The sequence below is a fragment of the Xenia sp. Carnegie-2017 genome, unplaced genomic scaffold, assembly GCF_021976095.1.
Source record: "Xenia sp. Carnegie-2017 unplaced genomic scaffold, XeniaSp_v1 HiC_scaffold_13, whole genome shotgun sequence".
NCBI classification, from domain to species: Eukaryota; Metazoa; Cnidaria; class Anthozoa; order Malacalcyonacea; family Xeniidae; genus Xenia; species Xenia sp. Carnegie-2017.
The window spans coordinates 4461107-4476421 of record NW_025813436.1 but is presented as its reverse complement, the minus strand read 5'-3'; the positions used below and the strand labels follow the sequence as shown (position 1 = coordinate 4476421).

At 38.0% G+C, this 15315-nt stretch overlaps 1 protein-coding gene across 1 annotated transcript in view; it reads right to left on the bottom strand.

Moving 5' to 3' along the window:
• Positions 1–1719: 1719 nt before the first annotated feature.
• The window catches only part of LOC124455929 (DNA polymerase subunit gamma-1-like), a 28989-nt gene continuing 15393 nt past the window's right edge, over positions 1720–15315 (bottom strand). Inside the window, exons 16-23 of the mRNA XM_047006545.1 lie at positions 12682–12807; positions 12177–12224; positions 11648–11762; positions 11172–11306; positions 10133–10249; positions 9614–9731; positions 9389–9509; positions 1720–1878 (exon numbers count right to left, since the gene is read on the bottom strand). Coding sequence (XP_046862501.1) covers positions 9406–9509; positions 9614–9731; positions 10133–10249; positions 11172–11306; positions 11648–11762; positions 12177–12224; positions 12682–12807 — 763 coding nt within the window. The 3' untranslated portion in view covers positions 1720–1878; positions 9389–9405. The remainder of the gene's footprint in view (positions 1879–9388; positions 9510–9613; positions 9732–10132; positions 10250–11171; positions 11307–11647; positions 11763–12176; positions 12225–12681; positions 12808–15315) is intronic.

Below are 15315 nucleotides of genomic sequence, written 5' to 3'. Positions count from 1 at the left end.
ATATTAATACTTGACCAATAACACATGGAGCTAGCAAAAATCAGAAAGTCGATAAAAATTGGACAAAAAAAGGGTTGTCGCGTTAAGTTAAATCGTTGGAAGGAAGCGTACGATTTTCCAAGTTCGTACAATTGTAAGTTGTGCTTTCATCCACTTTGCTCTCTTCGCAGGGTAAGCAAAACAAAAATAGATTCGTGCCCAAAATGTGCGCAGGAAAATTTGCAAGAGCGACGTTCTCGTGAAAAAACGCACCTTACGAAAATAGCCAATGAACAACAATTCTGAAGCGATAAAGGCGACCCTTCAAACATTGCACAGTCACTGGAAATCTTTGATACCTCGAATTGTATTTGTAAAACCTACAATCGTACTAACTGATAGCCAGGCAAAGGCTGTAGAATATGCTTGCAGATCCGAAAAAAAAACAAGCCAAAGAAAGAAAATATTTGCATCGGTGAATTGAGTTGAGGGTCGTGAAGAGCGTGACCTTTGGTAAACAAATATATGTACAACATGACTGGAATGGCTATAACCATAGAGGACGCGATGAACATATCCTGCCGTGCTGTATTAGGACCCTCGTATTCCCCCAAATTCAACACCAAAGTGCAACACATAAATATAGATAAGTAACAGACTGATGAATGACTGGGAATCTTGATGTCGCTTTCCGTCGATGCGGCGCCAACAATTACATGAAATGGGAGGTAAACGCACAGGCAAATCTCGTCGACGCCATGATTGACAAACGGTTATCCCAAGCGTATTGAAACTCAGCCAAAACAGACAGATAACAGACATCAGCGCCCCTGTTTGATGGAGAAAAATCTGGCACAACTCTATCAGTACGATCAAGTACATTTAACAAAGATGGCGTGTCCACGTGCAATGTACTCGCGCTTAAATAACCAGGGGTCGGTTGCTCGAAGCCTAGCTGAGCCTAGCTGAGCCTAGCTGGATAACGTTATACATTGGATAGCAAAAATTTTCAAACTTGTAAAAAAAGTGTCTGTATTTGTCTCACAACAAAGAAATTTCGTAATCTTCGAAACAATATTTTATTTCAGTGCTTGCTCAGTTCGAATCTAATATTCATTGCTTTTTAAAAGGTTCTTTAAAAGTTTTAAAATTGCTATTCAATGGATAACGCTATCCAGGCTTCGTACAACCGGTTCCTGTGCTGCGCCTACTTGCACTACTTACATCCACAGTCATTTTCTATTTCAAAGAAGAAAATTTTGTCGATTGTAGAAGAGATGCGATGAAATGAACCGTTAAAATGAGCTACAATAAAGACAGGAAAAATTCCCGAATAGCTTCATGAATAACCATGAGCTTGTAATTGATCCCCGTAAAGCAAGAAAATGGTGACGCGAGTCGATATTTCTGACAAGGGACGGATCCAGTCTCAGGGATAAATAATTTAAAATAAATGACTACGGCTTAAATGGATAGATTAAAAATTCAAACTACTTTAAAATTTTTGTCTTTATAAAAGAAGCAAAGGATGTTTTTCATATTTGCACTGGCTTATGCAAACCTCAGAGACGTTTGTGAGAGCTCTCGAGCATGTGCAACCCTCGACCTTCGGTCTCAGGCTTGCACTGATCTGCTCTCGAGTTATTCCAAAGGTCTCCTCGGTTTGCATAAGCTCGTGCAAACACAGTAAGCATCTATTATTTTTTAATTAATGTTTTTGAAAATAACTCAATCTTTTGATTTTAGGGTCTGCATTTATAACAAGAACAAATGTAGGCATTCACTTTTACCATGCTAAACCTGTGGCCTTGACTGGGGGATGAAAGTGTGTCAATTGCAGATCAGTGGTCAAGTGACGCTGGGACGGTGGGAGCTAAAGCTTTGGACGTCGCAACAAAACTAGAAAAAACAATTAGATAATTAAAACAAATTTATGGGGAATCAAATACCGAGCTAGACAAGCGGTAGAACTTTGAAATTTTGGTATATTATCATTTAGCTAGAACTATGTTTGGTGTTGAGGAATCTTTGGAGACATAGGCCTGTTCCAAACGTCGCATTTTACTTGTTTTAAATGCATTCGGCGCACGCAAAATGCGACGTTTGAAACTGGCCTTACTCTCAACATATTCACATAGCTTAGCTAATAAATACGATCATTCAGCAAATTTCTAGTGGAGAAAAGGAGAACCAACAAAGGCTGATTAACGGAGGATCATAAACGTTAGGCTAACGCCACAGGGCGAAAAACAACAATTTACGATTATACTTCGATGAATTCTCCTCATCAATTAGTAGTATACAAAAACTTAAACATTTGTTTAACAAGTTTACTGCAATGAAGCCAATGAAAAAAGACGAAAGCTAAATGCAATGGATTTGATCCTGAGAAGATTTTTCTCATGCTGCTGCCGGTTGGTTCACTATCAATTGTACAGTCGATACGGTCGTTCTCTCTCGTGATGCTAAGGTGAAATTTAACTCATTACAAAATACGAAAGCACAAGTGAGCGCAATTTGTAAACTCTAGATTTAACGGCTCTAAAACCAGAATTTAAGAAAAAACAGCATTTCGCGATAAGACACTATTAACAGGTTTATTTCATACAATGTGTGGCAAATTCTAAAATATATTTACCATTTAATTCAAGGCAAGACGAAAGGCACAATGACTTATCTCTAAGTGTACTCCCGATTTAAAACTTAGCAAAGCTTGACACAACCCATATTCCCATCTTAAGTTTCCCATGCTTGACATCACGCAGAGTAATTGCATTTCGAAAACTTTTAAACGAAGCAGCTGTTCAAGAAAACTTTCTCAACTTCCAAACATATACCAAGCATTGTAGAAATACTTCACTGAATGAAAACGGAAAAATATGGCCAACGGTGTTACTTTAAATCCATATGATTGAGCTCCAACGGTTGTGTCAACTGAACCTAGTCTCAGCGTAAGAAACGAATGTTCAATCCATCATGCAAGATTGGTCAGCAGCAAAAACGTAATGCATTCGCAGATCCATACGCGGGCTCGCCTTGCGGTGACTTTCTTACGGCTCAGAGTCATTAGGGTGACAAGTTTCGTTAGTTCTTCACACGCTGCAGACACGTCAGGAAGAGAAGGGTGATGCTTCTCCATGATAACAATAACCAGTAGAAAGCTTTCCGCAACCATTATCCCGAAAAAAGAAATGTACAACAGCACATCCTCATAGTCGATTTCACGAACGCTTTCACCATTGCTGGCGCTCGATAGGTTAAGCGACACAAGAATAATGAAACAGGCAAAAATCATGGTCAGGAACAAAACAACTATGATCCAAATATGCACCTGTAAAGCTGTTGCATAGTCGTCATCAAACATCAACCACATCACGGACGCCAAATACAGCACCATATAAATTGAACCGAAAAATATGCCTAAACCACACTTTGGTATATACATTCGTGTTTTGACGATGGTTTCCCTTAGCGTACTGACGTTTCCTTGGTTTGAAGTTTGCCAAATTACGGCTGAAAGACCATTGGGCGTCCTTTCCGGGATTATGTTGATCCATAACCAATAGAGCATGGAGATAGCAAAGATGAGATACTCGATAAAAATTGGATAAAAAATATCCCGATGCCTTTGCCAATTTAGAGGAAGCGTTTCATTTTTCAAATCTATACAATTCAAACTGAAAGTCTCATTTTTTTTCATTTTGTTTTCCTCACAGTGTGCCCAAAACCAAAGCAAAAGGTTCGTGCACAAAACGTGCGCAAGGGAAAGCTGCAAGAGCACCGTTCTTGCGACCAAACGTGCTCTGCTAAAATAACCAATAAACAATGTTTCACAAGCGATAAAGACGACCTTCAAAACTTGCACTGCCATCGGTAAAAATGTAAATCTCACATCAACTTTGAAAAACCGGCACTTGTAATCATCGATAGCCAGGCAAACACTGTTGAGCATGCTCGCAAATCCAAAAATGTACAAACCACCGCGAGAGAAAATTCGCTAAGGCGAATTGTGTTGTGGATCATGAAGCACGTGATCTTTGCTAAACAAATATATGTACAACATGGCTGGAATGGCTATGACCATCGAGGAAACAATGAAAACTTGTTGCCGTGTAGTATTAGGGTCATGGTATTTTACCAAATTCAAAACCACAGTGTAGCACATAAATATGAATAAGTAACAAACTGATGAATGACTGGGTATATTGATGTCGCTCTCTTATGATGCGGCGCCAATAACGACATGAAATGGGAGGCAAATGCACAGCCAAATGGCCTTAAAAAAATCTCGTAGACGCCACGATTGACAAACGTTATCCCAAGCGTAGTTAAACTCGGCTAAAACACACAGATACCAGACATCTGCACCGCTGTTTGCGGGAGACAAATCTTGCGAGACACTCTTGGAATCATCACGAAGATCAACAAAATTCAAAAAAGATTGCGTGTCGACGTGTAATGCACTCGTGCTCGAATAACCACTTGCCCCACTAAGAACATCCGCCATTTTGTAAACGTAGTAGAAATGGACCGTTGAACAGAGTAAAAACAAAGACCGCAAAAAGTGCTTTAAAAATTTCAGGAATGTGCTTCCTTGTAATTCACCCAAATGGTGACGCAAGCCAACATTTTTGACAAACGACTGAATGACAGATTCAATGTAAGGCCTAAATAAATGACTAATGCTTAACACAAACTACCTTAAAAGCGGTTCAATGAGTGAGATTTCATTGTCCGAAAGTTTATAACCAAAGGCATTGTCATGAAGGTGTTTCAAATTACATTCAATCTCCGCTACAATTTATTTTGCCAATGGCTAATCAGCCAATAAAATTGCTAATAGCTGATAGCGAGTAGTGTAGCGAGCCCGCAAGTATTGGTCTTGGTGTATGACTTTCAGAGCATTAATAATAGCGGTTTCTGGAGAATTCTTTTATTTTCACAGTGACCATGCACAGAAAAATTTACATTGCAGGACCAAATTTGCAGCGGGATGGCTACGCCAGTTGATACCTTAGCTATCATTGGATACCAGAGACAAGGTTCACAGGTCACGAATGCAGGTAACTCTCGCTATCAAAAGCCTATCAAAAACTAATTTCAACGAATTTTAAAGTTAAAGTTTTAAACAACAACGTCATTGGTATAGAACTTTCAAAGACTTAAAGCCCACCAATCCATGAGACAGTCTATATTATTTTTCATAACGTTGGTTCAGCCACTTCTAAAATGAAACAGTTAGATGCCATAAAGGACAATGCACTAATACATCAATACAACGATGAAGTGCCCTTTTTAATTTAAAATGAAAACAAACAGAGTCAATAAAACAGCTGGCTGAAAAACACGGCCGCTTGGCGTGGGCATTCAAAACGATTCCTACATCAAATTACATTTACAACTTACACCCATAGTAGTATTTTTGAGATAATCTCGACTGTGATTGGTTGATAGTTTAATTGCCAGCACTGTAAGGGCCTAATTATATGGAGGCGACCTGGCCCGGATAGCGAGCTAGCCCGATGATTTCAAGGGATTGAAAGGAGCTGAAACTTCAAGGATAAAAATTAAAACTGTTTGCGAAGCACTACACGTCACTCCGGTTGTAATTCTCAAATTAGGGCAAATTGGTTGTTTCAATTTTAAATGTTTTGAGAAATTATTTAATCAGAACATTGTAAAATTGCTTGAGAGATTTATCTGATGATAAGTATTGAATCGTGTCCAATTGCCAAAGTCATTTAACACTTGTGTCAATCTCGGCTACTGGGCTCATGTAATCAGCCCCTAAGAGATGTAACCTATACCGCTGAAATACAACGAAAGCCAAACATGCTACTTTTCATTAATCATTAAAAGAAAGCAAAATAATGTGATCGCCAGGTAACGAACTACAAGATACTAAATACAACTGGTCGCAAGCAGAGGTGCAGCATTCTATGAACGACATCGACAATTCACGCAAGTGAGACTCAGGGGCAAAGCTGGAACGTTAATTAGAGTGTGTGTGCATTCATATATTCCTTAATGGTTTCCACTGCTGGTTCCTTCTGAAAGTTAATTTACTTTCAAAAAATCAATAGGCCACCACTGAATGTATGAATAAACACCTCACAATTAACGTTCTAGTTTCGCCCATGATTATAATTTGTGGAATCGGTTCTAAAAACGGCATTTCATAAGAAATCATAGAACAATTCGTGATTTGCCACACTTTAAAGATTACAAGGTCTATGCCAGTCGATTTAAGAGACCAGCCCCTGAACCTATTTGCCCACATACAACACAAATAAAAAAATGGGCGATTAAAAATACATTTGATCGACAAACAAAGGAAAAAATATTACAAAACGGGAGAGCAAGTGTAATTTAACATTCCCCTCCCTCTCCCTTGAAATGTTTGAAGAATGTGTGCCAACCAAGATGCATTGCGCGGTAATCACAGCGTGGCGGCCATTTTGTGAGTCGAGAAAATAGCGGATAATGTTACTGCAGTCTATGCAACCTAGAAAAACGATAATGTTAATGCAAAGTAGAATTTTTAATAAATGAGTTTTTGCTAACTTTTCCGATAAATTAGACAACGTAGTGACGAAATTGAATTCATTGTGCTGCAAGCTCAAAAAGTTACGATGTAAACAAACAAAAGCGCGTAGTGCATCTTGGTTGACACACATTCCTTAATAGCTGCTCAAGAAACCTTTCTCAGCTTCTATACTCGGACCAAGCATTGTAGAAGTACGTCGCCGAATGAAAACGGAAAAATATAACCATTGGCTTCACGATCGTTCCATATGCATCTATGCCATGGATTGTTCGTATTTCACCTGGTCTCGTCAGCTTGGGTGGCAAATAAAACGTATCTTCGATCCACCAAGCTAAGTTGGTCAGCAGTAAAAACAAAATGCATTCGCATATCCATACGCGGGCTCGACGTGTCGCTGTTACTTTTTTGTGGCTCAACGTCATGAGGGTGACAATTTGGGTGGCATGCTGAAACGTTGCGGATACGTCGACGGCAATCAGATGAAAAGGAGGACGCTTGTGCTTCGCCGTGATAATCTTGCTAACAAGATGAAAGCCTTCCAGAAGGAGTATTCCAAAGAAAGATATGTACAACAAGACGTCCTCATAATCAACCTCACGAATGCTCTCGCCATTGCTAGCGTTCAATAGATTTAGCGACACGAGAATAATGTAACATGAAAATATCATGGTCGTGTACATCGAGACGGACGCCCAACAGTACACCTTAAACACTGTTTTATTATCATAATCAAAATTATTGGTTTTTTGGTGCTCGCTGGAGTAAAAATTGCCCACAGCATAAACGCCAAGAAAAGCGCGACATAAATCGAGCCAAATAATAAGCCAAAACCACATCTTGGAATATACATTCGTGTTTCGACATTTGACGAGGGATTGCCATTAAAATTTCGTGGTTCCCTTTGCGTTGTGACGTTTTCTAATGCAATGCGCATATACGAAAAACCGTTTTGGGGCCTTTCAGGGATTATGCTAGTCCATAACCAATACAGCATGGAGATAGCAAGAATGACATACTCGATAAAAATTGGATAAAAAATTTCCTGATGCCTTTGCCAATTTAAAGGAAGCCCTTCACTTGCAGACGAATTACAAGTCAAAGAGGAATTTTCATTCATCATTCTACTTTCTTCACAGAGTGTCCAAAACCAAAGCAAAAGATTCGTGCCCAAAATGTGCGCGAGGAAAATTTGCAAAAGCGGTGTTCGCGCGAAAAACGCGCTTTATGAAAATAAGCAAGGAACAACGTTTCGCAAGCGATAAAGGCGACCTTCAAAACTTGCACAGTTATTGGTAAATGTTTAAATAACTTATCAAATTTAAAAATCGCACTTGGCATCATCGATAGCCATGCAAATGCTGTTGAACATGCTCACAAATCCAAAAATGTACAAACCACCGCGAGAGAAAATTCGCGAAGGCGAATTGTGTTGTGGATCATGAAGCACGTGATCTTTGCTAAACAAATATATGTACAACATGGCTGGAATGGCTATGACCATCGAGGAAACAATGAAAACTTGTTGGCGTGTAGTATTAGGGTCATGGTATTCCACCAAATTAAAACCAAAGTGTAGCACATAAATACAAACAGGTAACAGACCGATGAATGACTGGGAATTTTGATATCGCCATCAAACGACGCAGCGCCAAAAATTACACGAAATGGTAGGCAAACGCACAGCCAAATAGCCCTTAGCAAATCACGTCGACGACACAATTCACGAAGGTTATACCAAGCGTAGTTGAGCTCGGCAAAAATAGACAGATACCAGACATCTTCAACCTTGTTCGCTGGAGACAAATCCGACACAACACTCTCAGTACTAGCACGATTACAGTGTAAGATTGACGACAAAGATTGCACGTCAGACATGCGTGATGTACTAACGCTCATATAACCAGTGCTGCGTCCACTTGAGCTTATCAAATCCTCAGCCATTTTCTATTTGAATAAGAAACGTTCGTCGATTGAACAAGAGATGTGATAAAAGAAAATAGTCCGTAGAACTGGGTTACAACGATAGCCACAAGAATTGCTTAGAAATTCCAGGAAAATGAAAATCTTTATTTCAAAGTCAAAAATTATACCCTAGGAAGCATGACCTAAAATAGTTGTCACACGGAAATGACGTAAAGCAATGAAAAGAAAGTGGGAAAGTGCAACTGATTGCAAAATGGACTAAAGCATTATTGAAATCTGACAAGTTCTTCAGAAGGCTTCTAAAATTCTTCAAAAGCGTTCAAAAATTCTTCATAAGTTCAAACATCAGCTCATTTGAGGGTTTTTTAAAACGTTTGTTTATCGCTTAAAGGATTTAGAATACTAAAGCCGACACATTTGACAAACGATTGAGTCACGGAAACGAATGCGTATTCCGTCTTGCCTGCGGTTGAATGGTAAATATATTCTGGAATTTGTGCCATAAGTTGTTAGAAATGGACCTGTTGCGTGTGCTTTATCACTAAAAACGACAACAGCTTGTAACGAACTACATTAAAACTTCCAAATTTTTCGATAGTACAGAGTAGATTTGGAATGCAGGTGTATAAAAGCGTAAGTCAGATTATATAATTACACTGTGAATTCCTGTTCTATGAAATTAACATTAACATATAGATAATTCTTGTTTTCATCAGTGAAAAAATTTCACAGGAAATTTCAAGGTAAAATTTTTAAATTATTGTTTTCGAAATTGGCTGCCAATAGGTTATATACCTCTTTTCCAGACTACGTTTATGCCAAAATCTTATATAGTGACAGCGTTAATAAAAGGAGTTTCAAGCGGTATCAAAAAAACAGAGATGGCGTTGCATGAGCCAGCGATTCAGTAATCACTATCAAACAAAAATTTGTGCATACCTTATGTGGTAGTGTGGTCAAAGAGCATCTTCCGCGTCATTTTTATCAAAGAAAAATGTTTGCTTTTTTAAAGAACCGTTATTTGTCCGTTGAAGTATTTCATAGATATTCAGTGCCTCTCCTTAAAATAGCATAACAACGTAAGGAAAATTTGCTTCATGAGGGTGAAAACACTTTTGGAAATCGACCCGTTGAATTGAAGGCTTAATGACCGCAAAAGCATACCTCGTGGAATTCCGTGGTTTTCCGTGAAGCCACGAGGATTGGACGGAGTTTTGCAATCCAGCGTTACTTCCTTTCGAATCACCGAATCAATATCGACAGCGCTGAAGAATGCGACTGACTGAAATGTTAAAAATTTTCTTTTAGATTATATCGCCCATTTAATAAGTGGTCTTTTTCTCATGCAAAAGCACTATCTGAAATTATACGGCTTCTCTCGTTGACCAATGTGTACTTTTGTATTAAAGTAAGAGTTTCCAGGTTTCTTAACTCTTGATGAGTTAACTACGTGTCAGTGATCTTAGTTTTGATTCAAAATGTTATAAAATAGAAGAAGCACTTAAGACAAGTGATTATAATCATTGCTTCAATCTTGTATTCCTCACTGCGAGGCAATTTCACGAAATACATTGTGAATGCCACAAGGAAAATTGAAAATAACATGTAAGTTCATTAGGGTAACTACTTCATTGGTGTTAGTTTTTTATTGGTGTAAAATACTTCATTATTGTTAAGGCCTACTTGTGGCAAATCACGAATCCCCAGCTTGTAGGAAAACATCGATCTTGTCAATAAGTTTGTGATCTGCAGAGCAAGAGCAGCCCTAAAACGATCTTCTTCGTTCACCAAGTAACGAACCTAAACAGATAGGGCAGTTATTTTATAACATAAACAAACATAATGAGTAAGAAAACCTAACGTGCAAACAGTTTCAGTAGACAGACCAACAGCCATTATTTTTTTAGAGCAGGGGGGATAACGAAAGTATTAAACCGTAGGGGTACTAGACAAAAATGTACTGAAGGTGTTGTATTGCAGAAGAAATCAACGTGACGTTTTCAAGTGGAGCTGAAAACGTAAGTTCCTTGATTTAGCAGTCACAAGATCAGGTGAAAATCCAGTGGAAACATTTCCTGCAAACTCTGCAAGGAGAGAAAACACCTCACAACCGAGCACTTCAACATTGGCAATGATATGAAGCACCAATCAGGAAGGATCCAAAACATCACAACGTCCTATGCAAGATGCAGAAGCGATAGCCAGTACGTTCATGGTACTAGCCCAAAGGCAAGATGACCAAGGTAGCTAATACAAAGCCAGTGTGCCATACATGCATTTTTTACTGGATCTGGTCTTATGAGCATAATTTCTCACCAACTTCATATAGTTGCAAAGTTCGGAACTGGAGAGGATGTGTTTAAGCTCATCCGATCGAATTTGGTAAAAATTGCACGTATACGGTCCCCCTGTACGGAGGGACTCAAATTTTGCAGGTTATTAAACTGGAAACTACTTTTCTTCCTCTCAGTCACAGCGATGTAAGTTCTTGCTTTCATCAACAAACGTCGAACCATTTTGAAATCCTTGTTAGTGAGGTAACTTTCTTCAGTAAGTATCATTCAGTCAATCAGAATTTCGAGGTTCATAAAACGTAATCAATGTTAACCTATTAAAATGAACTCATTTGAAAGGCACGGCACTCTTCCCTTGCGCAAAAACAGTGAAGCAGATGACCACTCCCCCGGTGCTAAAAAGTCCACAATGTTTTGCTAACTCGCACCTCATCATGAATACTGATGCAAAATCGACCATCGATGTTGCATTCGGTGAAGAGCCATTTCATACAGACCAACATCAGATGAAGATAATCAACAGCCGACGACTGAACAACCCAATTAATACGACTTGTGATGAACTAGAGAAAAAATGACGAACACATTCTATATTGGTGTAAAATATTAAATTGTGTCAAAACAACGATAATATTTGCGTTGATTGTCTAGAAAAGTGTTTACAATAGCCTGCGCACAAAAAAGAAGGCAATGTTGTCATAATTCACAGGAAGTTTGCAAATCAATTCAGAGGCATATAAAAACTTTCGAGTACACACGTAGAAGCCATCGAACGTCGGTTTGAGTTGACTTTCACAACTCTCCGTAATGAAAAAACGCAGTGCTTTAAGCCTGTCTGTCATATCACATCACAATACAGCAATTGTGTGATGGACATGATTAATTTTCGTCGATTCATTCGTACCTTGTTCCTGACGATGTTCGGTTCCAGTGCTCTACTGATCTTACAGCCAAGAACTGGGGTGGACGGTTGTTCTGATTGCGCAATATTCTCCAGCTTGTTGAACATCTGAGATTCGCTGCGTAAATTGTATGTGTGTAAATGTATCTTATAATTATTTAGTAGTTATACATCAAGCTTTATAAGTAAATATTTGAAACAATATACCTCCAATGGGTTAAATCGGTTAAACTTACAGCAAAACCCCAGTGCAAAATATGAAAATCCTCCCACGAACACGAAACCTTACATTCGAAGGGGTGCTGCAAATTATCTTAAAGTTGTGTCCAATTGGTACATTCGGGTGCGTCGTGGACGATAGGGAGCAATACAAAGAGCATAGGCGGAACGGAAGTAGAGTAATGTTGAGAATAAAGTGAGTGAGAGAGGATACTTTTGAGTTTGAGAATAAAATTTTTAAGGTGTGATTGTGTGATTATTCTTCTAGGGATTCAAGCACATATTAATAAAGTAATTATTCATTGAGTTTTACCTTCCTTTTTGCCATTCCTTGTACAAACTCATCACCTCGCCGTGATCTCTACAAACAACCGTTCGTGAATCGTAAGATAAAGACACAATAAATAGGCCGATCATATTAATGGCATCCCACTTCACTTGGCGTTGTTCTCGATACAATTACAGACCATAGAGGTTTAGCAAACTCATTTTGAGTAATTGCTTCCAGACAGTAAGAACCTATCTAATATCATATCAATGTATCTATTAGTCCTGTGACAGCATGCACAACCTGGAAAATTATACGTTCCGTGGAAAATTCTTAAGCGGAAACGGGCCTCGACTGTTCAGCTCATTAGACTTATCACCTCTAAAGCGTTCCTATTATGATTGTACTTTGGCAACCTATCATTACTATCATGAATCCTTTTCATACATACATACATATACCGACCCAACCCCGAACAATTCTTGACGAACACAACGTATGCAACAGGAAACCATGAAATACCTAAAAAAGGAAAACGAAATATATTTACCTGAATCTTCGAGACTTCCTCAGCAGCTCGTAGTAAATTTTACTGTCCATGAAACCGTCGTCGGTGACGAAACTGTCATATTTATACTTGATAGCAATCCTCATACCATAATCAGACAACCGATGCCTAAAGGTGCGGAATAACTCCAATGAAATATCATTACGCTATACTTCTAAAAGAAATTTTGCCTTTGACCTTATTTTCAACAATATCTTAACTTCACATCAATTCTAATGAACACACTAAAATAAAGGATTTAAAGACACGCAGAGCACAACCGTTGTCGACACTCAACAGGAAGACTCGAAATTCGACATTATATCACTTGCGTTCAATCGACTAGAGTATATAAAGATCCACGTCAAAAATCAAAACACATTAAAACGTACGGTGGCTCACAAGGGACACCACACAAAATAATAAGAATTATACAAAATAAAGATATCACTACATACACAAAATACATTACACACACACAAAATACATTATACACACACAAAATACATTATACACACACAAAATACATTACACACACACAAAATACATTATACACACACAAAATACATTACACACACACAAAATACATTATACACACACAAAATACATTACACACACACAAAATACATTATACACACACAAAATACATTATGCACAAACAAAATACATTATACACAAACAAAATAAAAATACACACACAAAATAAAATACACACATAAAATAAAAATACACACACAAAATATGATCGCGGGCGCTTGCAGTGTCGGATAGCTGACTACTATCAGTTTATTATAAGGTTGTAATCAGATATGTGTAATTGTGATTTTAAAATGTGGTCGACGAGTACTTGTCGTCGTATTTAACAGTTTTAACTGCGAAATATTTTTGTAACAATGTTATCGGAAGAAGCGAAGCTGAGGAAAAAACATTGACCTCGGTCTGAATAATTCTTGATATCATGTTCAACATCATCCAATAATTGCTTATTATTTCTCTTATTTGTTTTTCGCTTCAGTATCGCAAGACCTTGCTTTCGATTCCTTTCCAAATGTCATTCAAAATATTTCGCAGTTAAAACTGTTAAATACGACGACAAGTACTAGTCGACCACATGTTAAATTCACAATTACACACATCTGGTTACAACCTTGTAATAAACTAAAGTAAATGGTTTGAACCCGGGAGTATCGTTACATGTTTGTAAATGTAGATCGTCCAGGTTGGTATAGTCCTGAGAAGGACTGCTTTTGTTGTTGTTGACTGACGTTTCGACAACCTTAGCGGTAGTCATCTTCAGAGTCAAATGAGGAGTAAACGTTTACGGTGGGCCGGTACGGGTCACCAGAAAAATAATTTAGAAAACATAACAAACAATAAGAAAACATCACTCAAAATCATACTACACATTTCAAAATACTCACTACACATTTCAAAATACTCACTACACATTTCAAAATACTCACTACACATTTCAAAATACTCGCTACACATTTCAAAATACTCGCTACACATTTCAAAATACTCGCTACACATTTCAAAATACTCACTACACATTTCAAAATACTCACTACACATTTCAAAATACTCGCACATTTCAAAATACTCACTACACATTTCAAAATACTCAGTACACATTTCAAAATACTCACTACACATTTCAAAATACTCACTACACATTCGTCCCAGTCTTACCCTGGTCTGGTCTGCCCACGGTCATCAGTTTCCATCTACGAAACTGACGTGACATCATAAAATATTAATCCTGGATTAATATATTATATATATACTCTGATGATGGCTTTGGAATAAAGTGACATCATAAAGTAAGCATAAATATATAATTCCGCATTTCACAAAACAAACAAAATGGGACATTGGGATAATAGCATGAAAATATTGGCTGAACTCTAATCAGAAATTCTTCCAGGGTTTTGCTGGACTTGGTCGGGCAACAACATTAGTAGACGATCTACATATCGCAAGCAAATGTATTTGCAGTGGCTTTCGACACATGTCCGTACTTTAATAGCAAAAATTTGAGTATAGAATTTGCATTCGCTATGTCGCGTACGTACTTGTGTGATGCGTTACAAAAATAACAAGGAAACCAAAGAGGAAATTTACACATAGTGCTATAATTTGTTGCACAAGAAACGCCAAAGAAAAGGAAAAGTTCGGTAATTTTGAGTAAAAGCAATAAATTTAGAACTTCAATACCAGTCACGTCAATAAGTGCATTAGTTAAACTAACGACTTTCGAATATAACCAATACAAATACAATTACATGCAATCTGTAGATTGACCACTCATGTTGTGTTGTCTAACCAAGACCAAGAAATCCCTGGAAGAAATACTACTAATAGTTCATGTACGCGTATCGCATATTTTGATGCTATTGTGGCGATATGTTTGTCTATGTGCCGAATTCCACATAGACAACATATCGCCACAATAGCATCAAAATATCCTTACTCGTACTGAACTATTAGTAATATCAGAAGCGTATATTTATATCAGCTTTCTGCCATCACGTCAATTTCGTATATGTAAACTAATGACGACCGTGGGCAGGCCAGACCAGGGTAAGACTGGGACGAATGTGTAGTGACTATTTTGAAATGTGTAGCGAGTATTTT